The sequence below is a fragment of the Necator americanus genome, chromosome II, assembly GCF_031761385.1.
Source record: "Necator americanus strain Aroian chromosome II, whole genome shotgun sequence".
NCBI lineage: Eukaryota > Metazoa > Nematoda > Chromadorea > Rhabditida > Ancylostomatidae > Necator > Necator americanus.
Window position 1 is genome coordinate 25,310,484 of NC_087372.1, and position 14,165 is coordinate 25,324,648.

The 14,165-nt window shown below is 40.7% G+C and overlaps 1 protein-coding gene across 3 annotated transcripts; it reads right to left on the minus strand.

Moving 5' to 3' along the window:
* Nucleotides 1-364: 364 nt before the first annotated feature.
* RB195_019413 (uncharacterized protein) lies at nt 365-10,507 on the minus strand (the record flags this gene model as incomplete). Of its 3 annotated transcripts, none has more annotated exons than XM_064187248.1 (9): nt 365-511; nt 2,580-2,661; nt 2,760-2,866; nt 5,412-5,511; nt 6,553-6,671; nt 6,738-6,908; nt 7,802-7,896; nt 8,071-8,189; nt 10,293-10,339. In XM_064187248.1, the coding sequence occupies 9 exons, from the start codon at nt 10,337-10,339 to the stop codon at nt 365-367; spliced, it is 987 nt and encodes a 328-aa protein (XP_064043127.1). The 3 variants fall into 3 exon arrangements, with proteins under 3 accessions (XP_064043127.1, XP_064043128.1, XP_064043129.1); XM_064187246.1 differs by lacking the exon at nt 10,293-10,339 and adding an exon at nt 8,537-8,604; XM_064187247.1 differs by lacking the exons at nt 365-511; nt 2,580-2,661; nt 2,760-2,866; ... (3 more) ...; nt 7,802-7,896; nt 8,071-8,189 and having other exon boundaries at nt 10,289-10,507.
* Nucleotides 10,508-14,165: the final 3,658 nt, after the last annotated feature.

The window sequence follows — 14,165 nt, forward strand, 5'->3', positions numbered from 1 at the left end:
GTGGTTAATTAGCTGCTGCGACGCTTGCAGCTGTAGAGCTAATCCTTTCTGAGTGGAGGCCCTCTGAGAGGCTAATTTGATTTTTTCTTTCGAATATTTATACAAGAAGAAAGCATTAAACGATTGTAGGCGAAGAAGAACAGTCACGTATCAATCAGTGATTGTAAAAGAGTGAAAACGCAATTCAAGGCGAAGCGGTTTGAAGAGTGACATGGACGTATGATACTTCTATTGCCGTGAAAGGAGAAAAGAGAGGAGGAGGGAAGTGCTCTGAGAATGAGACCAACTGAAGGCAATAAATGAGATTTGTGAAACGACATGAGCGATGAGGAATGTGAGGGCTGCAGCTTTATTTGAAATGCGATTACGTCCATGCAGTTCTTTTAATGCTGAACAAAGGGATGGTGTGCGAAGTGTCGTGCACCCCCTGGATTCCCTTCGACGATTGGTACCTCATCAGGGCCCTTTGCATGAAATCCGAAATGTTCGGAGCTGGTCGCATAGTGCTCATCTGAAAGAGACAAGTGAGCTACGTCAAAATTGTCTGGAGCTTAGCGTTGCTTGAGAAAATCCACTTTTTAAGGCGGAAAAGGGAATGTGAACAGTTTTGTCTGATTTATAGGATGAGTCAGCATTATGACGTGAAATATCCGTTGCGGAATCGTCGTTGGAAAACGCAGATTTGTTTTTTATTGTTCCCCAGAAAGCAATACAGAATTCCTAGCGAAGAAGATTGGTTAGCTGCTCCATTCATGCTTACAGACTTCTCCCTCATACCGAGTCAAACCCCTCGACTCATTCTCCTGTGTTTCTTTAAAAGCAGCGTAACACGAAAATGACGAGAAAAATGACGGAATAGTTTGGAAAGCTGATGGAAAACATAGAGTTGGGGTGTAGATAACGAATATAAGTGTGGTCCCGCTCAATCCCTACTAATCGTCCTGAAAAATGGCGTGGGAAATGGCGCTTATTCCTACGAGGCACGTGAAAAGCCTGCACTCTTGTTGAGCAGCTGCCAGGAGCGAGCAGTCGAAGATCTATGGTGTCTTCTCACAAGCTTATTCGAGTAAAACAAAGGAATAGACTGCTGAGGGGACCCCGGAGCGCGTACGAGGGGGGCGTTCTACGTTCTTCGTGGGAACAAACGCAGATCCCACGCCGCTTTTCAAGACGATTTCCGGGATTTGAGAACAACCGCACACATCTTCGTAATCCACACCCCGAACTCCATGTTCCCCATCAAGTTTCTATGAATCGTTTCTGCCAGATTTTTTCACTCTTCACCCCACCACTTTCGAACGGTTCTCAGCACGTACGAGATTAACCTGCGCAAATCAGGATAAGCACTAAATGAGAAAAAAGGAGGAAACAGACATTCACCGAACCTGCAACTCAATACATATTCGCACTTTTGGTCAAATTTCACTGACATCATCATGTTTCTAACCCAGTAAAATTTCTATTACAGGGGCACAAAGAACGCGAGCGAGTTTCTCCCTCGTTCGCTGAAAAATATTTGAGCAGAAAATCAACGGGGAATCCAGAACGCGATTTTTTATGTTTTTCGATGGCTAAGGGAAGGCATCTAAATTCTGTTTCCAAAAAAGAGCGCAAGACGGTCCCGTTTTAATATTAGACTTAGCAGTTACCCAGTCTGCTCCGGTTGGCATTCGAAAAATCCAAGAATACAGTGAGTAATCTCTTTACACAATAAAATAACATTGTTACATAATCTCATTTGTTATATTGTAATTGGATCACTTAACATCTTCTAGTAAACTTTGTAGAAAAAATTGACAAGTATAATTTGAAGCTGTTAACGACAAAGTCAGTATTTGCGACTATTTTATTTTTTATTGTTTATTTTCATTAAGGCAATAAATGAAACCGCTTACTAACTCATAAATCATTTTCACGAAACTAAGTATGAACTATTTTGTTGATTTTATTGTTTATCTCTCCTTGCGTCAGGCATTCACCTCCCTCTTATTCTTTTTGAACCTAGCGATCGCAGAAAATTCACTGTAAAGATCAACAACCAAGACACTGTGATGTGATATCCAAGACACTATAAGGCCTAGGATGTGAGGTTACGGTGTTATGCTGTTTCAAACTCATAGCCAGGCTGTCTGTCCAAATTCGATGCAGATGACGGAAAAACGGAGAGCAAAGCACAGCCAAAAAAAAACTCCTAGTCATTGGTTGAGTTTCTTATAAGGATCATCGTGTTACAAAGAAGGATTATCCTAATGCAATGGTTTTACATCGGAACCAAATGGGCAAAAGAGAGAAGGTGATAGTGATTGCGAATAAGCAACAAACAAAAGTACTCGAAGATGTTGCAGAGGTGGAATAGAGGGAATTCGGAAGCTTTTTCCACGCAATGTATTGCTATTGTCGATCACCCTAAGAAACACTTTCCTACTCTCCTTGAAAACTAAAGATGACCTTTACTTTTTCAAATTTGAAATACATTTTCTTCTCAAAAACAGTAGAAAATGGAAAAGGAGGAAAAAAGTAATATTTTCTAGTGATTGGTAGAGGTTCGCTTACGGTATCCACCATTTACAATAACGTACCTGTTCAAGAACCTTTGCGACTGCTTGCTGACGGCTCATCCTCTCTTTGCTTATCAGATACGCTGCACAGAACGCAGGGGCTCTGCAACGAAGCTTGATTACTACCTCATAGTGACTCTCTCTACACTGTCCATTTCCTGCAGCATTTGAATGACTCAAAGATTTTGACATCGTTAGTACCTGTTCCTTCCTTTTGCACTACAAACAAGAACGGATTTCCCTGCCTTCCTTCCTCGCTCGACGAGATCGCAAAACTGATCAAACAGCACAGTCATGTTCACTTTAGACTGAAATAGCAAAGAATACCAACTTTGCGAACAAACATTAGCAGATCAAAACAGAAATCAACTCTTGCATTTTATCATGATATCGCCGTTAAAACTAGCGATAAAGATATAGATAAGGCAAAACTTGGATCATCAGGGAACGTGCGATGGGCAGTACTGAATGAAGAATAACATGATAATCAGAACAAAATATTACGTAGTATTAAGTCTTGAGTTAATACATTACAAAATATTATACTATGTTTCAGGCTCAGGACTATACCGTGGAAGCCCTAACATTTTGTTCTGAAGATGTACAACCGTTGACAATGTGACAATGGGACGACGTAGGTTCGACACCCCGCTGAGTCAAATTTTTGCAAAGAGTTATAAACTTGAAACCACCCCTAACATATGACTAGTTCAATTACAAGTAGTTCTCAGGATTTTAAAAGTGGATTTAATAGATATTAATAACCAAAACGTCTCAGAATCTGTGCACATTGTTGAGTTGGGAGGTCGCGAATAATTTCCTTTGTAAGAGGACTTAGAGAAATACATTGGATGGATTTCACAGGAGAAGGTTTGCTCTACAAAGCGGTCACACTGCAGTTCTTGGAGACTTTCTAGTGACTCTTTCTTGGAATTTTGATAGGAGAAAATTTAAAAATTTTCGTGTTTTTTTTTTTGGATTTTTACCATCTAAATTTTGAGAGGATCGGACGGCCCGAAAAGAAGAAATTCTGCATATGGAGGTCTCCCTAGTTCCTCTCTACGAGTACATAAGTGATTTGTAAAAAGCAGTTCCTATTTCTGGAATAGGAAGCTTGCTAAAATTCCGAGTTTTGCTCGTGCGCGGAAAGGTGTATGCTGTTTTCTTGAACAAATTCTCATAACTCAGATAACTCAGAGCAACTTAATGTTTTGCAGATCTTCTTCCATTGTATTGTAGCCGAGGATTTTCTCTATCAAAAGATATATCTCGCGATTTCCAGAATATCGTCGCTTTTCCAAACTTTTGATGGGAAAAAGACTGGGAAGTAGGAGAAAATGATATAACCGTTTTGTAGGGGAAACTTTCTCTGAAAAGCTGTCCAGAATATCTCTTTTGTTCCCCTTAAAGATTAAAGGATATGGTGTCTGGCGTTAATCAATCCGCATGGGATGCGCCACCACTTCAATTCAAAATCGTTTGAGGTTTTCGGACGTGTAACTGCGCTGTACAGTAACTTGCCAATGTGTCAAGTCAGTGTTTGTCAGTGTTTTTATCCTATTAGACAAGTCTGGCACCAATTTATGGACCTTGGAGGGCTGAAAGGCAAAGTTGACATTGAAGCGCAGTCGAACCTCAAATCGACTGATCGTGCAGACATCACAACCTCTTACCGACTGTGTTATACCCGTCTCTTGGTCCCCTTATCACGAAGTTAGTCGCGAATCTCCCAGATCTAACAATGTGCACAGAATCTAAGCTTCTGCTCTTTTTGGTAATTAAATTTCATTGAATTCACCTTTAAAGTGCTGAAAAAGCTCATAATTAAATTCTTCGTCTACTAGAAGTGGTTTCAGGTTTCTAACTCTTTTGCAAAAATTTGGCTCAGCGGGACGTCAAACCTGTTTCGTCCCATTTCGCAATGTCAAAACAAAATGTTTTTTAGTTCTTTTCTTCATTGTTCTTCTTTAATTCGACTTATGCACCTGACTCTTCTCTTTTCTTTGTCGTATTATATGCTTTAATCAGTACCTAAAAACATTTCATAGATTTTACAACAAAAATGTTTCAATATCAGTACTACAACAACGTTGCAGCAAATTTGCTTCTTCTTCTACTTCGTGTTTCTTCGCTTCTGTCAGCTACCGAATTTCACATTTGCCATTTGTTTCTCGGCTAATTTTCGATTTTAGTTTTTCGAAACACACGAAATTTCCAATATATTGAATTGGCAGCAACCGAGAACTGCCGCACCCACGTTAAAAGAGAAGAAGAAGCAGAACAAAGGGATGTGGGGTTGTATTCGAGAAGGATGCGTCCAATCGCTACGCTTGACCCTGTTCATTGCACACTTTAGATTCTTCGTCATTATTCCACTGAACAAATTCGACTCTAAACGTGTGGGAGACTTCGCGTATCGGTCACAAAATACAACTATGCAGCTGGTGTTTCTTTGGCAACCAAACATTTATCTGTGTTCACTTCAGTGGCGTTCAGAAAAAAAAATGTAGAAATAATAAACGAAATAATAGTGCTAAGAAGGTTTTTATGAGGTAATATTTTAAAGATCCCGTAATTCCGAAGAATTCAGATCCCGTAATTAAAGTAGTGTTCAACTAGGCTCAAGAGAATCTCAAGAATCCAGAAACCTTTTTGAGCTGAATAATACAGAATAAATATAAATAAATAAATAAGTAAAAATAATAATAAATAATAACAGAATACAATACAAAACAAATTGTATTTTACTCCTCGACTTCCAGTTCCCTTTATCACAACTTCACTTTGAAACAATTTCTCCTAATACAGTAAATTGCGGGAGAAGAAAAGGTGATGAGAAAAGAAAGAACTCACATCTATGCATTTCTTTTCGGTTTCAGGCACATCCATAGCGACAAAGTAACGAAAGTGTTGAGATCTTCGAGGACATAAGCAGGGACAATCGTAACGCCTCCTGAAGCGAAGGAAGTAGGGAAAGAAGAAGGTCGTTCAAATCAACACTTTTAGCTTGACGTAAAATCCAAAAAATCCAAATAGTTCATCTTATGGCAACGGTCGTGGAAATTCGTTCGGATTTTTACAGTGAGAATAAAATCCCCCCTCCCTTTTTTCAGTGTATTTGAGCTTCTTTTTAACCAAAATTTTAATTGAACTGAATTGAAACTTTCTGAGACTGAAACCGTGAAAACTCTGCTTAGCGTTGCTCATAGGTTCTAAAAGAACAATTCAAAAATGTGTGGTGCATAGTTAAAGCCTCTTCAAAACGCTTAGAGCTGCAGTGCACCATCGTGACGCCGCAGTTGCGTACAAGACGGTGCAGTTTGGGTTAGGGCGCCAGCAGAGGTCGCAGCAGCGCGGGCGCGCGGTCAGGCGGCCGTATGGTTTTTTGGATGGATGGTGATCGTTTAGTTGTGAACGTTCGATCATCACCTAATCGCCAAGCCGCCACACAGCGCTCTCCAAAGATCCAAAATATTGGATTGGTCAGAAAAGATTCCGTTCTGTCTGCCTTACGTATCTGATGATATGAACAGAGCGGTGCGGAGTTGATTGCACCAAGTGGGTCTGCAGAAGGACGTGAGGCTTGTGGAAATACCACCAGCGATCCTCAAGTGTCAGTTGGTACGCAATCGTGCACATGACCGACTTTACCCAACTCCCATGTGCGTGGTTCGACCACATGGCAGAGAGAGGGATTGCATGACATCAGGAATGGTGTATCGTAACATGTGCAGGTGGCGTCGTGATGATTGCATATGGGAAACGAGGACGCATTTTGTGTATTTGAGTAAAGGAGCAGGTAGATGGACTTGCAAAATCTATTTTTCAGGCTCTGACGAAGGCGATAACGTTGAAACGTTAACTTTTAATGAAGAACAATACCAGCCGTGGCTACTAAGATCCAAGTACGGTTGAATCTGATTGAAAAGCAATAGTGGGCACGTACGCATTACTTTAGAGATGTAGTCGAGAAGAAAAGACGAAATAATCTCACCTGTTGGCCTCTTCGCCATCTTCATTGCACAAATCGCAAACGAATTCAATATTCAGCCGACAGAGTAGATTCATGTTCGCTACTGCATCCTGTGATCCCACATACACGATATCATCAATCTACAAGAAAATCCAGTAGCAACAAGATCGGCAGTCGGTGTCAAAATTCTTCCGTGAGGAGCTAACCTGCCAAACAACTTCTCCAACGTAGAGCAACTTTGTTGCGAGTGGCAAACTGGGTGCAGTAAGTTGTTTGGCGAGCGGTCTCTGTGAACAGAGCTGGACTCCCTCTGTGTCTTCCACGGCACCGAACCGCTCTGAGAAGTCTTTTCGATCGATCTGCAGCGATCCTCGACCCTAAAAGCAGCATAAATGATAGAAAATAAAGGTCTCGGCGTTGACCGCTTCCCTTCAGGATGCACCAGTGGTGGTGTACCCAAGAGTAGGATTTCCAAAGAAGAACGTGAACATGAATGCTTCCACGGACGTCACACTTTGTCCGAGTGTGAGAAGCGGTTTGACAATGAAAACAGAAACAAACATTTCGTAGCAAATTATGCTCAGTGGATTTTCATTCAACGTGCTCGTAAGTATCCTAACCAAGATATTATGCATATTGGGTTGTCGAAAAAGCCATGACGTATTTCTCCTATGTTTTTCAAACATCATATATTCAGACAAAGAACAAAGATCAATCAGTGATACATCGCCCCTTTTCTTCAATCACTTTTTGCCATCTTTTATTGGGCTTCATTATTCCTTGTTCGAAGAAGGATCTGTCTTTATCAAGGAAAAACCGTGTAAGATGCAGATTTGCAACATCATCTGAATTGAATGTTATACGATGAAAGGAGTTTCGAAGAGAACGAAACGAGTGGAGATCTGACGGCACCAGATGAGGAGGGTGTGGTGGGTGTGGCAACACATTAAACGTGGTCCTATAACTTTGATGGATGATCAAACTTATATGTTGTCTCGAGTTGTCGTTATGGAACACAATTCCTCAAAGTCAAGAACTCCAATTTCTTTGTATGAATAAATGACCTTTGAGAAATATAGAAGGTCGCGACTTTTTCGACAACCCATTATTTTCGATATTACCAAACGTTTTCTTCTCCCAAACTGAAGAAATTCGAATAATTTCGACGACAAGACGTGTTAACGTCTCTTAAAAGAATCCAGAAATTTCGTTCTTGCTGTTCCAAGCATTGTTCACAATACGAACACACGAAAAACAGCAGAATTCTCACCGTATGTGGAGTTACCATGATCACTTTGCTCTTCTTGATGATTTGTTCCATTTGTGCAGAATGCGATGAAGTAGTACTCGTGGGAGAGGAGGTTTCTGGGAAGGTGAACATTTCACAGTAACTCAGAAACAGTAGTAGCGGTTTTTTTTGGAAGGTCAGCGAAACCATCGAACTAACACTAATTTTCATAACAAGAGAAACCCAGAACAAACAGTAACCACCAAAAATGGCACATTGGAGGAAAAGATAACGCAAAGAAAAAGAAGTACCTTGGCTACTTGACGTCGTTATACTGCTATGACTTCCACGTTTGTTAAAAAGAAAATGTATCTGGTTCGAGTCCAGCCCATTCGAAGTCGCTGAGGAAGCTCGTGAACGTATTGATTGGCTGAAAATTGGACTTTTGTATTTTGGCACATTGAACACATAGAGATTGTCAATTGCTGATTTTTCAACCACATAAACACGCTGGTGCGCTTTCCAATTTTAAAAACGGCACCCAATTCTTTAATCTTAGGTCCTCGTGGCTTTGTGAAAGAAACGATGTGTTGTTTTTAACTGAAACTCAATTTTAATTCTCTTCTTTTGAGAAGCAGCGTTTGTCGAAGTTTTCCATGTAGAACCTCTTTCAACAGTACATGTAGAAGTGTCAAAAAGACTCGAAGAAGCTCGGTGCACTTGCGAAACGACGCGATACCAAGATATAGTCGGGTCAAAACAACATGAAACACGGACCGTTGCGCAAGCGGCTGCGCTCGGAAGCAGTGCGGTGGAGACAGCGGTTGGAATCGAGGTGGGACCATGGCGAAAAGCAGAGGTGTGTGGCAGTAGCGTGGATCCTTACACGATCCCAACCGCTACGCTGCACCGCTCCGCTTTGAGCGCAGCCGCTTACGCAACTGCACCATGGTCCACGTCGTTTTGACCCGACTATTTAGTAGTTTGCAAGAATAGCGAAAATGCAGAACAAGCACTGCAAATTCAGGACTCATAGGTACCAGTTTATCCAAGGAGGTAGCACTTCACATCTAGAATTAACAAAAAATGAAATTGCATAAAGTGGATTTCATCACACATATGGAAGGTAAAGATTTCCTTCGTAATAATCCCACCCCCAGTTCATGATATATGGTTTCATCTCGTCAATCCGATGGGTGACTCGTAGGATGAACAGAGAGATAAGGACTCATGAGTTCTCTAATTTCTTGACGTAGGGAGCACGACGTGTTTGCGTTTTCGTTGCATTCCTTGAATGCTACTTTGAAAATTTCAATTCCTAAACGATTCCTTCATTTGTCACTGAGTCGAAAATTCATTGTGCAAGTTCCCACGTTTTTCGTCTAGAAGGTTTTGTTTGTGAGTCTTCCTACAATAAATTTTCACCGTGCTTATGGACCAAAGTACTCTGCCGTCCATGTTCGATCTGGTCGGATCAAAACAAACTAAAGCTCGTAGTGCAGTTGCGTTAGCGGCTTAGCAACTGTGCCGAGCTTCAGGTCGTTCCGACGAAGGGTGATAAGAGGATTTTCAGACTTCGTACTGCTGCTATTTTCTTGAAATATAACTCATACAATTCAATATCCAAATGCCACCAAAAACGTCGTGCAACAGCTGTTCTTCCCATTTCTTCTTGAAAACTAGGTTTTTACTTCCTAGTGCAATTAATTTCCGCAATTAATTAATTTTTTGACTAGTTTTCTGGCACTCTGCTCAATATTAGCATCGTATTCAGATGCTTTTAGTCGCTGACATCAACGAAGTCAACGGAGCATCTAGGATCAGTTTCTTACATATACATCTGTTCCATTTATGCTGAAATGAATAGCTCAGTCTCTTAATGTTCTCTTCGTCCAACTTTGAATCTTTCTACAGAAAACTCCATTTCGAATGAATATTCACCTTTGTGCTGCCAATTTCCCTTTGTTGTTTTCTTTCTTTTATTCGCTATAAACTATCGTTAAATGACGACAGTACACAGGAGAACATCATCTTTAAGCTTATGTAGTTGACCGTTAGCTATTCATAGATATTTTCGTACAGAATATCTCCGAACGGCTCATCACTCTCAGCCTTCAATTACAACATCCCCAAACAGTTAGTTGGTGTTGAAAGATGAGAGTGATAAAGAAACGAGTTCACCAGTACTGTCGAAACCACTAAGACTTAGCTGGGAGCGTCGAGGCTTTGGGAGGCTTTTCTTGAGCATACTGATCCAAAGTTTTGCCTTATGCCCAGTTTCTAGCTTCGAATAGATTTTTTCGATACATGAAGAAGACACTCCAGAACAGCGTAGTGATTTCCAAATGTGTACAACCAGATGGTCGCACAACGCTTCCGCAGCGCATGTCATCTATCTATTTGACACACGTACTCCCCCCTTTCCTTCGCCTTCCCCCGATTCGCGATCCGTCACAGCTGACGTGCCCCAAATATATGCAGGATAATGACAAGCTGGAACGGTCAGCTGAGTGAAATTGTGTGCGGAACTCACGGCCTTGTTGATGTGGACGACCCACTGGATGCAGAATGTCGTGGCATTGAAGGTGCGGACGGGAGCAGAACCTTTGATAGCTTCACCTGATTGATTTGAGCAACTTTTCTTCTAGAATCAGAGTAAGACTTCTTTCCAGAAGGCAAAGTTTGTACAAGTAACCAATACTCCTGGATGCACAGAGCGAAGGTGAAGAGACTTGAATTTCCGATCATGAATGAGTTTAGGTGTTATATAGAATACGAAGTAGTTTTCCAATTCTGGAGCGAAAATTAAAAAAAATATGAGAAATTTAAGAGGGAATTGTTGCATTCACATTACTGTTTTTGTTCTGTCAGCGAGGATATTTGTTGTCTCTGGAAATGAATGGAAAGAATGACAAAAATCACAAACATATTCCGGTGTAGAGGCTAGAGTTTAAATGAAACATGGAAATAAGAGCAGGTGAAATGTTCGTGACAGATGATTTTTTGTAAGCTAATAATGTGGGAGTTTACGGAAGGACCTGGAAATTACACAGACCTTCCACTTCAGTTGAATTTCTCAAGCAGAACCAAGTTTGTTCAAGATGAGCTTGGTAAGAGGAATGGCAAGTTACCGTATCACGAAATTGACGTAGGGAAAACGTAGAGCTCAGGTTGCAGATTAAAGGCACAAAAATTAATATCAAGGGATGGGTAAAAGGACGTCCATCTTCTAATTCCTAAAACGGCCCGGAAACGGACAAGACTGGCCGCCCAAACCTTTACAAAATCGCCAAAACGAAACCTTCCGGGCCGTTTTTTACGGCAATAGAAAAAGACGGAATCACCCTCCTCCGGGTCCATCCCGTATACGAATACTACCTAAAACCACACCTCAATCGTGTATGCTGCCTTTAAGAGAATGAGCGTGTCTCCGCTCATCTCTCCCTAATCGTCGTACAAACGGTTGCGTTCTTTCCTACGAAATGAGTTGCAACGCAGCACCGTTCTGCACGAGCCGCACGTGCAAGAAAATGAGGTGTCCTCAGCAGCCTATTCAAGTAAAGTCAACGAAAATGCTGCTGAGGAGAGCTGAGGAGACCGTAGCGTGTGCACGGGGACCCGCTGTAACGTTCCTCCTACAAAATGCTGTTTTTTCCCTGAGGTTTCCGTACTAGGTCAATTTCGTGACACGCTGCCTTTACGTGGAGCAGTTTTCCAACTTTAGGATCTGCCAAGGAAAACCTGCAGAGATAAAGTGGGAACAGCAAGAGGAGTTAAAGGACACGAAATTGCATCCTTGGACATCCTTATTAACAAATTAGAACGAAAATATCAGTACCCATCAGGGACAACGAATACGGAGACATCTACAGTTTGTGTATATTTTTCTTCTTGGTGGGCATCGATCAATAATCAATACCGATCTAATGAATAAAAAAGGGGATGAAGGGTTGATGGAAAGGAGGCTTTTTTGGAATTTGTTAAAACTACGCCCACTTGGTAAGGATGAAATGGAGATAAAGCAAAGTGTGTGTCTGACGTTAATCAATCCGCTTGGGAGGCGCCCCCTCGTTCACTTCAATTCAGAACCGTTTGAGGTTCACGAATGCGTAACTAGCCTGTACACTGACTTGGTGAGGCTAGTTGATGTGTTGCGTCAGTGTTTTTATCCTCCCAGACAAGTCTGGTTCCAATTTGTCGACCGCGGAGTGATGAAAGGCAAAAAAAGGCAGAAAGGATAGTGCAACCATTGATCGATAGTGCAGTCACAGCGTAACCTCTTACCGACTGCACCGACTCTTGCTTGAAATATCATTTATTTTTTATCGCATCCCTATCTGGAAGGTAAAAACCAGAACTAGAATGCACCTTCGACCTTGATGGTCATTCGGGTTCAAAAAGACAGCAAAGCAATAAAAGCCACGAATACGTTTGATATTTTTCTAGCAGCGCTGAATGTCTTTAAATCCTAAAAGTGCCCTAGCAGATACAAATCTGGTGTTTTCTTTCAAAACAGTGACGTTCGTACACTTTTTATCTTGTATAGGATAAGAAAACAGAGCTTTATTTATTATTTTCCGTACACGACCATCCCTGAGTTGTGTTGTTCCCAGTGGCAGTATATTTGAATTTGCTGCTTTTTCTTCTTCTTGGTAACGTTCGACTTTTCTGTATAACAATGTACATTGTACATTACATGTAGCAGTTACGTAATCTCCCAGATGCTCAAATGCGGGAGAACGGTATTGACGTCGCTGGGTCATGTTAACGAGGGAAAATTGCACCATTTCCTTGTACTCCTATCAATATCGGAATCAAAGGGATAAGGTTGAATAAAACTTGACTAACACTGTGAAAAACCATTGCAGAGCCTTTCAAAACACGTATAGGCACACGGACATGTCGCTCTAACACGTGTTTGACTTCCCCTTCTTCAAGAAAATTCAAATGTAAAAGTCCTATTCCAGAAAAATTGAAAATTTCAAAGGAAGACATGCGGGAATCATGTGAATTTTTTGGATGTCAGATTTACTTATGCGGTTGCGACGGGTGTTGACGGGTGTTGAATGAAAAGAAAGTATGTACATATCGACCAAAATGGTATTGAGAGCTATAAAGTGTTCAATTCCGGAAAGACGCCAGAAATTACAAGAGAAATAAGTCCAAACATTTTCTTCGTAATCGTCTTCCTTCTTTCAATTTGTCCCTTGAATTGTGTACTCAAATATGAATGACCGGAAAAAAGTACGGTATCAGGCTAAGATTGCTGTTACAAAATTAAAACTACGAAAAATGAATGAATACAGTCAGGGTCAAGCGTGGTGATGGGACACGACACTACCTCTCGAATACGACCCCCCTCCCACACTTGCTTGTCCTCCAACGTTGCTGCCAATTCAAAATATTGGAAATTTCATGCACTTCGAAGAAGAAAAATCGAAAACTATCCGATGAAAGAATGACAAATGAGAAAATCGGTGGCTGACAGCTGACATAAGCGGAGAAACACTAAATAGCAGAAGAGCAACTTTGTTGAAATGTTTTTGAAATGTTGCTATTAAAATAATTTAATTTTCTTAATAATTTTTTCCATTTTTTTTTTGAATTTTCATTCTAAGATCTATGAAATATCTCTAAATACTGATTGGAGAACACAACACGACAAAAAAGGGAAGAGTCAGGTGCATAGGTCGAATTGCAGGGGAACGTGGAAAAAAAAGCACAAAAAAATCAACATTTTGTTCCTACATCTTACATGACAACGGGACGACGCAAGTTCGACACCCGGCTGAGTCAAATTTTTACAAAAGAGTTAGAAACTTGAAAACACTTCCAAAAAATGAAGAATTTAATTGTACGTAGCGTACAGCAGTTCAAAACTGGATTTAATAGAATTTAATGACCAAAAAGCTCAGATTCTGGGCACATTGGTAGGTCTGGAAGATCGCGAATAACTTCGTCACAAGAGAACCAAATGGAAAATTTTAGGTAGTTTTCCAGAGGAAAAGGCTTGCCCTAAAAATCAGTCATATTGCTGTTTTTTTCCACTTCCTAGTCTTCTTGTATTTTAATGGAACGAAGATAGAAAAAGTGGCATTTTTCTCTGCCTTTCTTTTTGTCCCATCAGATATTTGGGAAAATGGCAAAAATCGAGTGATGCAGCATCTTATAGAGAAAATCCTCGGTTACAACATGCTGGAAAATAATTTGCTTTGCTCTAAGTTACTCTGAGTTACTAAATTTTATTCAAAAGCACACAATTTTCAGCGCGCGAGCAAAAATTAGGATTTTGGAAAGCTTTCCCCTTCCAGAATTTAAAACTTTGAAAAATCACCCAAATATTCGGTTATAGGGATTACGAAAACCCTCACATGCAATACATCGTTTCTGAATCGCCTAATTCTTT